Source organism: Meles meles, chromosome 11 (assembly GCF_922984935.1).
Source record: "Meles meles chromosome 11, mMelMel3.1 paternal haplotype, whole genome shotgun sequence".
Lineage (NCBI taxonomy): Eukaryota > Metazoa > Chordata > Mammalia > Carnivora > Mustelidae > Meles > Meles meles.
Window position 1 is genome coordinate 12,152,583 of NC_060076.1, and position 12,955 is coordinate 12,165,537.

The following is a 12,955-nucleotide window of genomic DNA, read 5'->3' on the forward strand; positions in this document are numbered from 1 at the left end:
GCACGTACTGCATGGAGCACTGGGTGTGATGCCAGAACAATGAACACTGTTATGTGGTAAATAAACAAACGAATAAAAATAAATAAATAAATAAATAAATAAATAAATAAATAAATAAATGGAGTGGCTGTAAAAAAAAAAACAAAACTGAATCTGCCAGAATGTTAATTTTGGACTTCTAGTCTCCAGAATTGTGAGAAATTAAATTTCTGTTGCCTAAGCCATCCAGGCTGTGGCATTTTGTTATGGCAATACAAGCAGACTAAGACACATGTGTGCGCACACACACACACACACACACACATCATATATAGAGACAAAGAGAGTCATAGAAATAAGACTACAGAAATTTGATTGAAGCATAAACATAAAATCCACACTACTCATTTCCTCTTGAGAGGAAATGAGGGATTAGGATTTGGAGGATCCCGTGGGTAGATTCAAGTGATTTTTTTTTAATGTTAAGTTAGCCACATACAGTACATCATGAGTTTTTGATGTAGGGTTCAGTGATTCATTAGTTGTGTATAAAACCCACTGCTCCTTACAAGATGTGCCCTCCTTAATACCTGTTACTGGGCCGAACCATTCCCTCACCCTCAGTTTGTTTCTTGGAGTCCATAGTCTCTCATGGTTTGTCTCCCTCTCTGATTTCTCCCCCTTCAGTTTTCCCTTCCTTCCCCTAATGTTCCCCATGCTGTTGCTTATGTCCCACATCTGAGTGAAACCATATGATAATTGTCTTTCTCTGATTGACTTATTTCACTGAGCATAATCCCCTCCAGTTCCATCCATGTCAGTGCAAATGGTGGGTATTCATCCTTTCTTATGGATGAATAAGATTCCACTGTATAGTGGAACTATACTATAAAGTATAAACTATACTATAAAAAAGAACCACAACTTCTTTATCCATTCATCTGTTGAAGGGAATCTTGGCTCTTTCCACAGTTTGGCTTTTGTGGACATGGCTGCTATTAACATTGAGGTGCATGTGCCCCCCCCTTTTCACTAAATCTGTATCTTTGATGTTTTTAAAAAAGATTTTTATTATATCAGCCACAGCAACTTCTTTCAAGATATGTCTCTAAAGGCAAAGGAAACAAAAGCGAAAATGAACTTTTGGGACTTCATCAAGATCAAAAGCTTCTGCACAGCAAAGGAAACACTCAACAAAACAGAAAGGCAACCCACGGAATGGGAGAAGATATTTGCAAATGACAGTACAGACAAAAGGTTGATATCCAGGATCTATAAAGAACTCCTCAAACTCAACACACACAAAACAGATAATCATATCAAAAAATGGGCAGAAGATATGAACAGACACTTCTCCAATGAAGACATACAAATGGCTATCAGACACATGAAAAAATGCTCATCATCACTAGCCATCAGGGAGATTCAAATTAAAACCACATTGAGATATCACCTTACACCAGTTAGAATGGCCAAAATCAGCAAGACAGGAAACAACGTGTGTTGGAGAGCTTGTGGAGAAAGGGGAACCCTCTTACACTGTTGCTGGGAATGCAAGTTGGTGCAGCCACTTTGGAGAACAGTGTGGAGATTCCTCAAGAAATTAAAAATAGAGCTTCCCTATTACCCTGCATTGCACTGCTGGGTATTTACCCCAAAGATACAGATATAGTGAAAAGAAGAGCCATCTGTACCCCAATGTTTATAGCAGCAATGGCCACGGTCGCCAAACAGTGGAAAGAACCAAGATGCCCTTCGATGGACGAATGGATAAGGAAGATGTGGTCCATATACACAATGGAGTATTATGCCTCCATCAGAAAGGATAAATACCCAACATTTGTAGCAACATGGACGGGACTGGAAGAGATGATACTGAGTGAAATAAGTCAAGCAGAGAGAGTCAAGTATCATATGGTCTCACTTATTTGTGGAGCATAACAAAGAACATGGAGGACATGGGGAGATGGAGTGGAGAAGGGAGTTGTGGGAAATTGGAAGGGGAGATGAACCATGAGAGAGTATGGACTCTGAAAAACAACCTGAAGGTTTTGAAGGGGCGGGGGTTGGGAGGTTGGGGAACCAGGTAGTGGGTAATAGAGGGGGCACGTATTGCATGGAGCACTGGGTGTGGTGCAAAAATAATGAATACTGTTACGCTGAAAATAAATAAATAAATAGTAATAAAAATACATAGGAACATTGATTTTAGAGATTTTGTAAGTAATAGGATTTCACAAAATCTGTTGTGAAGCTATGGCCTAATGGGATTTAAAAAAATAACACCCCAAGATATTTGAATGGAAATAATGTTGCATTATCTCATACAAATTAAAGAAAGACACAGGGTAAAAAACAAAGATTTTATTAATTTATTTGACAAAGAGAGAGACAAAGAGAGACACAGAGAGCAAGAGAGTGCAAACAGGGAGAGTTGCAGAGGGAGAAGAAGAAGCAGACTCTTCTATGCAGGGAGCCCAATGTGGGGCTCAATCCCAGGACCCTGGGATCATAACCTGATCTGAAGGGAGACGCTTAACTGAATGAGCCACCCCGGTTGCTCAGTGCTACATCTATATCTTTGGGATAAATACCTAGTAGTGCAATTGCTAGGTCATGGGGTAACTATGTTTTTAACTTTTTGAGGAACCTCCATACTGTTTTCCAAAGTGGCTGTACCAGCTTGCATTCCCACCAGCAGTGTAAGAAGGTTTCCCCTTATCAAGTGATTTTTTTTAAAGATTTTATTTATTTATTTGACAGACAGAGATCACAAGTAGGCAGAGAGGCAGGCAGAGAGAGAGAAAGAGGAGGAAGGAGGCTCCCTGCTGAGCAGAGAGCCCACTGCTGGGCTCAATCCCAGAACCCTGGGATCATGACCTAAGCCAAAGGCAGAGGCTTTAACCCACTGAGCCACCCAGGCACCCCTCAAGTGATTTTTTTTAAAAATGAAATATTTACTAATAGAAGTATGACAGAGAAAATTAGCATATATTAAGTGTACAGTTTGATAAATTGACATATCTATGAAATTATCTGCCAGATAAAGAAATAATACACCTACCATGTTCCCCCCAATCATTTCCTCTAAAAGTAAATCTTATTTGTATCACCATATATTAATCTTTGCTATTTTTCACCACATAAAGCTGAGAGGAAATTAAAAACAGTCAGTCTGTATTATTTTGAATTTTTATTATATGCTTTGCATGTAGTGATATGCTAAATATTACTGAACTTGTCAATCCATTTTGACAAATCCATAACAATATTCAAAGCATAGACATCACTTCAGAGAGTTCCTTTGAATCCCTTCCCAATTGGTATCCTCCAGAAACAACCACTAATTTATTTGCTTTATTTACTTATTTTTTTTAAATTTTTTATTTATTTCTTATTTTTTTATAAACATATAATGTATTTTTATCCCCAGGGGTACAGGTCTGTGAATCGCCAGGTTTACACACTTCACAGCACTCACCATAGCACATACCCTCCCCAATGTCCATAGCCCCCCTCCCCCCAGCAACCCCAGTTTGTTTTTGTGAGATTAAGAGTCACTTATAGTTTGTCTCCCTCCCAATCCCATCTTGTTTCATTTATTCTTCTCCAATCCCCCTAACCCCCCATGTTGCATCTCCACATCCTCATATCAGGGAGATTGTATGATAGTTGTCTTTCTCCGATTGACTTATTTCACTAAGCATGATACCCTCTAGTTCCATCCACGTTGTCATAAATGGCAAGATTTCATTTCTTTTGATGGCTGCATAGTATTCCATTGTGTATATATACTACTTCTTCTTTATCCATTCATCTGTTGAGGGACATCTAGGTTCTTTCCATAGTTTGGCTATTGTAGACATTGCTGCTATAAACATTCGGGTGCACGTGCCCCTTTCGATCACTACGTTTGTATCTTTAGGGTAAATACCCAGTAGTGCAATTGCTGGGTCATAGGGTAGTTCTATTTTCAACATTTTGAGGAACCTCCATGCTGTTTTCCAGAGTGGTTGCACCAGCTTGCATTCCCACCAACAGTGGAGGAGGGTTCCCCTTTCTCCACATCCTCTCCAGCATCTGTCATTTCCTGACTTGTTAATTTTAGCCATTCTGACTGGTGTGAGGTGATATCTCATTGTGGTTTTGATCTGTATTTCCCTGATGCTGAATGATGTGAAGCACTTTTTCATGTGTCTGTTGGCCATCTGGATGTCTTCTTTGCAGAAATGTCTGTTCATGTCCTCTGCCCATTTCTTGATTGGATTGTTTGTTCTTTGGGTGTTGAGTTTGCTAAGTTCCTTATAGATTTTGGATACTAGCCCTTTATCTGATATGTCGTTTGCAAATATCTTCTCCCATTCTGTCAGTTGTCTTTTGGTTTTGTTAACTGTTTCCTTTGCTGTGCAAAAGCTTTTGATCTTGATGAAATCCCAGTAGTTCATTTTTGCCCTTGCTTTCCTTGCCTTTGGCGATGTTCCTAGGAAGAGCCTAAAAGTAGTAGATCAGAAAGGTACAGAGACAATATACAGTAACAGTCACCTTACAGGCAATATAATGGCACTAAATTCATATCTCTCAATAGTTACCCTGAATGCTAATGGACTAAATGCCCCAATCAAAAGACACAGGGTATCAGAATGAATAAAAAAACAAAACCCATCTATATGTTGCCTACAAGAAACTCATTTTAGATGCGAAGACACCTCCAGATTTAAAGTGAGGGGGTGGAAAACAATTTACCATGCCAATGGGCATCAGAAGAAAGCTTGGGTGGCAATCCTTATATCAGATCAATTAGATTTTAAGCCAAAGACTATAATAAGAGATGAGGAAGGACACTATATCCTACTCAAAGGGTCTGTCCAACAAGAAGATCTAACAATTTTAAATATCTATGCCCCTAACGTGGGAGCAGCCAACTATATAAACCAATTAATAACAAAATCAAAGAAACACATCAATAATAATACAATAATAGTAGGGGACTTTAACACTCCCCTCACTGAAATGGACAGATCATCCAAGCAAAAGATCAACAAGGAAATAAAGGCCTTAAATGACACACTGGACCAGATGGACATCACAGATCTATTCAGAACATTTCATCCCAAAGCAACAGAATACACATTCTTCTCTAGTGCATATGGAACCTTCTCCAGAATAGATCACATCCTGGGTCACAAATCAGGTCTCTACTGGTATCAAAAGATTTGGATTATTCCCTGCATATTTTCAGACCACAATGCTCTGAAGCTAGAACTCAATCACAAGAGGAAAGCTGGAAAGAACCCAAATACATGGAGACTAAACAACATCCTTCTAAAGAATGAATGGGTCAACCAGGAAATTAAAGAAGCTTTATTTACTTATTTTTTAATTGGTCTGTAATTTCCAAAATTTTTATTTTTGAAGTATAATTGATACATAATGTTGTATTAGTTTCAGATGTACAACATAGTTATGTGATAATTTTATGCATTACTCGGTGCTCACCATGATAAGTGTAGTTACCATCTGTCACCATACAATTTTATCACAGTATTATATTATTGACTATATTCCCTATGCTACCAGCTTCTTGTCTGTATTTATGAGTCTGTGTCTGTTTTCTTTCTTTTCCACCTTCCTTTACCACTTTTGTTGCATGGCACAGGATTGGTTGTTTTGTTTTTCTGTTAATTGCATTCTAAAAGCTTTATAGTTTCATTTTTTATTTCTTCTTCAATCTATGGATTATTTTTTTTTAAGATTTTTTTTAATTTGACAGAGAGAAATCACAAGAGAGGCAGGCAGAGAGAGAGGAAGGGAAGCAGGCTCTCCGCTGAGCAGAGAGTCCGATGTGGGACTCGATCCCAGGACCCTGAGACCACGACCCGAGCCGAAGACAGCGGCCCAACCCACTGAGCCACCCAGGCGCCCCTCTATGGATTATTTTTAACTGTGCTACTGAGTCTCCAAATATATGGAGAGTTTCCAGACATCTTTTTGTTATTGATTTTTAATTTAACTACATTGTGGTCAGAGAACTCTTTGTGTGATTTAAATCCATCTAAATTCATTGAGACTTGTTAGGTTGCTCAGAGTTCATTCATCATGGCCTCTAATGCTACCATTCTGATATGAGAGGACTAAATCTCTTGTCTATATTATTCCAATTACCTTATAACTTCCCTACTTTTACACTTGTCTTCTTCCAGTCTAGTCTCAACAAAAGAGCCAGAAGGATGCTTTTCAAACTCAGGACATGATCTTGAAATTGAAACGGATCAAATCACCTCTCTGTTGATGACCTTCTGTTGGTTTCTCAGATCATGTACAGTCAAATCAAAGACCATACTTGCCTATAAGGCTTTACCCAAAGAGATCCCTTGTTACTTCTAACCTTTATCTCCTACCAGTTTCCACCATACTGTTCACTCCCTGATAGTCAGTTTAGCCTCCTTTCAGTTTCTCCAACATGCCAAGCACCCTCTCATCTCAGACCATTGGCAGTTTCTACATCTTCTGTATGAAATGTTCTTCCCCTCAGATAAAAACAGTAACTTCCTTTTATTTTTTTAAATTTATTTATTTATTTTCAGTGTAACACTACTCATTGTTTTTGCACCACACCCAGTGCTCCATGCAATACGTGCCCTCTCTATTACCCTCCACCTGGTTCCCCACCCTCCCACGACCCCCGCCCCTTCAAAACCTTCAGGTTGTTTTTCAGAGTCCATAGTCTCTCATGGTTCATCTCCCCTTCCAATTTCCCACAACTCCCTTGTATCCATCTCCCTATGTCCTCCATGTTCTTTGTTATGCTCCACAAATAAGTGAAACCATATGATACTTGACTCTCTCTGCTTGACTTATTTCACTCAGCATCATCTCTTCCAGTCCCGTCCATGTTGCTACAAAAGTTGGGTATTCACCCTTTCTGATGGAGGCATAACACTCCATCGTGTATATGGACCACATCTTCTTTATCCATTCGTCCATCGAAGGGCATCTTGGTTCTTTCCACAGTTTGGTGACCGTGTCCATTGCTGCTATAAACATTGGGGTACAGATGGCTCTTCTTTTCACTACATCTGTATCTTTGGGGTAAATACCCAGCAGTGCAATTGCAGGGTCATAGGGAAGCTCTATTTTTAATTTCTTGAGGAATCTCCACACTGTTCTCCAGAGTGGCTGCACCAACTTGCATTCCCACCAAAAGTGTAAGAGGGTTCCCCTTTCTCCACATCCTCTTCAACACACGTTGTTTCCTGTCTTGCTGATTTTGGCCATTCTAACTGGTGTAATTCTTTTCCTATCCCCCTTAAGCTGTTTATGTAAATCATTCCTTTTTACTGAAGCCTACTCTGAGCACGAGACCACTTGTATTTGCATGCAATCCTCAGCACCCTTTGTCCCCATCACCTTGCTTGTAATATAAATAGAAATTTATGTATAATTTAATATAATTAAGTAATATAAAACTCATTATCTTATAATGACTATATGCTTTACATATTTATTTTTTTAATGACAGTGTCTCCCTTCTATAATGTCCACTCCTCAAAGGGAGAATGTTTGAATCATTTGTATATAAAAGAACCTGGCACATAGCAGTTATAGAATACAAATTTATTTAATGAATGATATCCCATACATACATTTATCTTCACTTCAACTAGAAATGGGTTGTCTCAGTCTGGGTAGAAACAATACGCATTTTTCCAAACAAGAAGGAAGAGGAATAAAGACAATCCCAATAAGAAAAGTCCTGTAGAGGGAAAAGACTTAGAATGAAGAAATGTGTTAAGAGCAATGATTGCCCTATGCATCTCTGTTGGGTTCTTTCTACCATGAGTACAATAAAATTAACTGGAGAGATCAAAAGTTTTGCATTTTACTGAGGTTTTAGGAAGCTGTAATAAAATACTTTATTAATAAGCTACCTCATTCAGAAGACAAACATTTTAAACTTCCTTTCTCTGAAAACTAGAAATTACACTATGTTTTTATAGCTCTGGGGGAAAAATAAATTAAAATATAAATTATTAATTTTTATACAACTATTTTATGGCACCTTAATTTCTTCTTTAAAATGTTATTTATGGGCGCCCGGGTGGCTCAGTGGTTAAGCCGCTGCCTTTGGCTCAGGTTATGATCTCGGGGTCCTGGGATTGAGTCCCACATCGGGCTCTCTGCTCGGCAGGGAGTCTGCTTTCCTCTCTCTCTCTGTATGCCTCTCTGCCTACTTGTGATCTCTGTCTGTCATATAAATAAATAAAAATCTTTAAAAAAATAAAAATAAAATGTTATTTATTTCAGATAGAGGGAAGGGGGAGGGGCAGAGGAAGAGGAAGAGAGAGACTCTGGAGCAGACGCCACACTAAGTGTGACTTGATCTCACGACCCTGAGATCATGACCTGAGACAAAACGAAGAGTTGGACGGTTAACCAACTATGCCATCCAGGTACCCCATGACACCTTAATTTCTAAAGCAATTCAATTTTATAAATATTAAAACTAACTCAAATAAGAGCTTAAATGCACATTTCACTCTTGGTTTAAAAAGTATCATCTCACAACACATTTCACAGTTCCAGTGTTCAACTTGGGAGTTGAGAGTTTAAAGAATGAAGAGAACCTTTTGAAATTATATTGCACACTTTTAACCCCTGGGAGTAAAGGGATCACAAACAGGAGGGACTACTCAAAAGAGAGTGTATGGAGCAAAAAGTAAGGTTGGTCACCTGAGTACAGTTTTTGAGAAGATCTCTGGGTCAGTAGGTCAGTAGGTTGGATAAGACCAAGAGTAGGGAACTGTCACTTGGAGAACAGGATCTCCCTTCTAATAAGTTTCCCCATGGCCCCTTTCATATCTCTGTTCCTCAGGCTATAGATGAAGGGGTTCAGCATGGGGGTGACCACTGTGTACATCACTGAAGCAATTATGTCTTTGTCATTGGAGTTGCTCGTTGATGGGAAAAAGTACAGATCCATGATTGTCCCATAGAAGAGAAATACCACGGAGAGGTGGGAGCCACAGGTGGACAAGGCTTTATATATCCCCTTGATTGAGGGAAACCTCAGGATGGTGGCCCCAATGCGGCCATAAGAGACTAGAACCGCAATAAATGCAAGGATAATGACTAATCCCCCAACAGTGAAAATAAAAATATCATTGAGGGAGGTGTCTGAGCAGGAGAGTTTAAGCAGGGCAACAAGGTCACAGAAGAAGTGGGGAATGGTGTTGTTAGCACAGAAGAACAGTTGAACCAGGAGGATGGTGTGGGACAGGGCACTTGCACAAGAGAGGAACCAGGATACAGCCAACAGAAGTATACACAGCTCCTCCCTCATGATGGTGGTGTAATGTAAAGGGTGACAAATGGCCACATACCTGTCATATGCCATCACTGCAAGAAGAAGGTTCTCAATGCAGCCAAAAAACATGAAAAAATACATCTGTGTTACACACCCTGCATAGGGGATGGATTGATCCTGAGTATGCATGTTTATCAGCATCTTTGGGACAGTGACTGATGAGAAGGAGATGTCAGTGAAGGCCAGCTGGCTGAGGAAGAAGTACATGGGGGTGTGGAGGTGAGGGTCCAGCCTGATGAGCAGGATGATGAGCAGGTTCCCCAGCACCGTGGTCAGGTACATGCCCAGGAACAGGGTGAAGAACACTCCCTGCTGCTCTGGCCGGATGGGGAGTCCCAGGAGGAGGAACTCAGACAGGCTGCTCTGGTTCTCCCCCCTCATGCTGCTTTTCTCTCTGCTTAGATTGAAGGAATATTGGGAATGTTCCAGACGATAAATAGGAAGAGTGGCAATCACAGTATTGTTATCTTCTTCCTACTGAGGAATTCTTCAGGGTATTTCTCACCTGCTGTGGCCTGAATCCTCAACCCCCTGACCAGAGCTCCAATGGCCAAGAAAATCCCCTACAATGTAAAGCAGATGAAATTTCTTTATTTACTGAACAGTGTGTTGGACGCCATAGTCTTTCCTGGAGAAACAAGAAAGAGGGCCTTTCCTTCAGGGAGCTCACATATTAAGGAGTAGCCCATTCAAACACTGGTTCAGAGCAGTGTATCTGTGACTAGACTTCTGATAGGTTCTGACCCCACTCCTTTCTAGCTAGTCTCCACAACATACTCTGTCTTAGCCTTGGTTTGTTCTTCTGCAGGGTAAGCATAGCAATGCCTGCCCATCCAGTCTGCAGAATTAAGTGATTCAGTGAGAGTTTTTAGAACAGAATTCTTCATATAGTAAAGACACAGATCTGTTATCTGATGTCTTCATGCCAGTGTAAGTGTCCAGATAAACCCTGGGTTAATCTTTAGAAATCCAATATACCAGAAATGTGAGGTGGGCATTAGCAAGGAGCAGGTAGCTGCTCTGAAAGTTGTGTTAACTGTGTGGGCTCTCATGTTCTCAAGGGAAGTGCAGAGACACACATGCCAGAGCCTGGGATCAACTTCCTGATGGAACGTAGCTTGACGTATGTTATTTATTTTGGAAAAAATAAATTACACTTCGCTCATCTCTAGTTTTATTCATTTCTCTGCTTTTCTCTTAGGTGAATCAAACTGGCAGTGAAGCACCTGAACATTTGCCCTGGGATCTGAAAACCGGTAGATGATGTAAGATTGGTGATGCCTATTAGAAATAATATTTACCTGATTGACATGACTATATTCCAATTGTGGTCTTAATATAATTGAGATTATTGAACAAGCATTCTAATAGGTGCACACAAAACGAAGGGATTTTTGCACATATACACTGCATACATTGCATCTAGTGTGCGTGTGTGCATGTGTCTGTGTGCTGAGGCTAAGAGATGTTAAGATACCAGCCCAGGGTCACACAGCCAGTAACTGCCAGAGCCACCATTCTTTGCTCATTTCTTTAATTCTCTGCTCCTATTGAACACTCTTCCTCCCCCTTTTGTAACTGATCTGAAGAATCAGTTCTTTGAGACATGTTTTAGTGTTTGAAAGAGGATCTGCACTCAGTATCTCCTCAACCATCAGCTCAGATGTCTGCCATCACTCCTTCCTACAGTCTACAGTTTGTAGATGACCGTCATATATTTCAATTATAGGCAACCAATATTACTGTACCTAAAAAGGAGAGAAGCCTTTTTCCTTTCATTGTCCTAATATGAGAAGTGAAGTCATTTCAGCCGAGTATGTGGTGGGGGAACTTGATCTCAGACCAGGTCTTCAGATGCTTTTGTCACAGACCCCATGCTCCCCATTGCTATGGGGGAGAGCAGCTAACAGAATCAGATTCTCACACACCTGGAGGAGGAAACTGCCATTAACACACTGGGCTGCATATCCAGGAGTAGATTCTCATTCTAGACCAGAGGGTTTCTCAGGGACCCTAGGACATTGGGAGGATGGAGGTGACCTCACTCCCCTACTGAGGCCTGCTGATCATTGACAGTTGCTGAGTGGGACCTCAGTCAAGACCTCTGGCTTCTCTGGGGTGAGCTGTAGGGGGGACGATGTGGGCACAGTGCTGCGGCATCGGGGGCAAGCCACCAACGAGAACCTTCACCTTGTGTTTAAATGGCACTGTAACCTATACCCAACAGTGAAGCTCTAAACTAAGGTTTGAGACAGAATCCGTGCCTGGGCTTGCTGTTACAACTGACACAACATGCCCTCCCATGTTAGAGTTACCTGAATAGAGAGTCAGTTTAAGTCAGCATCCACTGGAGGATAATTACACAGCAGGCCGCTGTTTACTGGGTGCTTACTATGTGTCTGAAACAGATAAAACTGTAAGCAGTGTCTTATAAATGCTATTATTACCCTCTTTCACATTTAACGCTGCTGGCCTCAGATCAAATGTAAGGCTGCCGAACTCTCACATGGCAACCTCCAGATTCTGAGGATACCTGCACCTGAACACTTAACCAGACTACCCTGCTTCCAAAATGTAAAGATGGACAAAGCTGAAGGCTGGAGAGAAAAATATTTAGGGCTCTGGGTGCATTATCAGAACACTCAGCTCACCTGGGTGGCCCCGGTGGTGCTTAAGGAAGCTCAAACTTAAAGTGAGTGACTGGGATCTGGTCTGAGTCAAGAGGAACATCAGAAAGCGAGACTGTTCATTCAAAGGTGTGCACACGTGTGTGCGTGCATGCACACACACACACACACTCCAACACACATATTGTTGGATGATTTGCTCTCCTATCTTACATGCCCTAGATGTAGATTGTCACGATGCAAATCTATATCGCAAAAAGTTCCCAAATAAACACACTGTCATATATACAAAACACTCACAGTGCACAGAATCATGCAAAGCACTGGCAAACAACATATAACAGAAATGCAGACATACAGGTACTTTCAGACAGTCACAGATATTCAAATCAAAACACACAGAATCACACAAAAAATACACAGACAATATAGATGTAATCCCTAAAGCACACACATTGCTCAAAGATTTCTAGTCTTGCCTGATTGATGCACATCCAGGTAGAAATTTTTTGTGTGTCAGTGACACACAGGAATAGAAATATACAGAACACATGCACCTAGTCTCATATCACACACACACACACACACACACAGGAGCAGAATCCTGGCCTCTTCTGTCCTAATGCTAGTCCTTCATAAGCTCAAATACCTTCTGTTCTGGGCTGTTAGGTTAGTCCTTGCTTTCTGTCCAAGAGATCCAGGAGCCAAAGGATGAGATACTGCCTGCCAGGCCTGAGGACCTTTACAGACTATTTACCAGCAACAAAACAATGGGTAGAAGGTTATTATTTTAGAGCAGAAAGAAGACACAGGGGGAAAGACACTCAGTATCTTCAATAAAGAAACAGTCATCAAGAACTAATTCAAAAAAATTCCTGCTGGCCTCCTGGGGAGAAGCCTGTGCAGAGGTCAGAGGGGCTGAGCCACTGGAGCACTGGGAACAATGTCTCAGATGTCAGTGACACTGTAGGCTCCCTTCTGTCTG

The 12,955-nt window shown here is 40.8% G+C and overlaps 1 protein-coding gene across 1 annotated transcript; it reads right to left on the minus strand.

The window, feature by feature from the left end:
• Positions 1-8,782: 8,782 nt before the first annotated feature.
• Positions 8,783-9,724, minus strand: LOC123953575 (olfactory receptor 1J4-like). Its single transcript, XM_046023963.1, has one exon. The coding sequence runs from the start codon at positions 9,722-9,724 to the stop codon at positions 8,783-8,785; it is 942 nt and encodes a 313-aa protein (XP_045879919.1).
• Between the last annotated feature and the right edge of the window lie 3,231 nt (positions 9,725-12,955).

What these genes read in the sequence shown, in the direction of transcription:
- LOC123953575 (XM_046023963.1), bottom strand. Translation starts at nt 9,724, where the DNA reads ATGAGGGGGGAGAACCAGAGCAGCCTGTCTGAGTTCCTCCTCCTGGGA.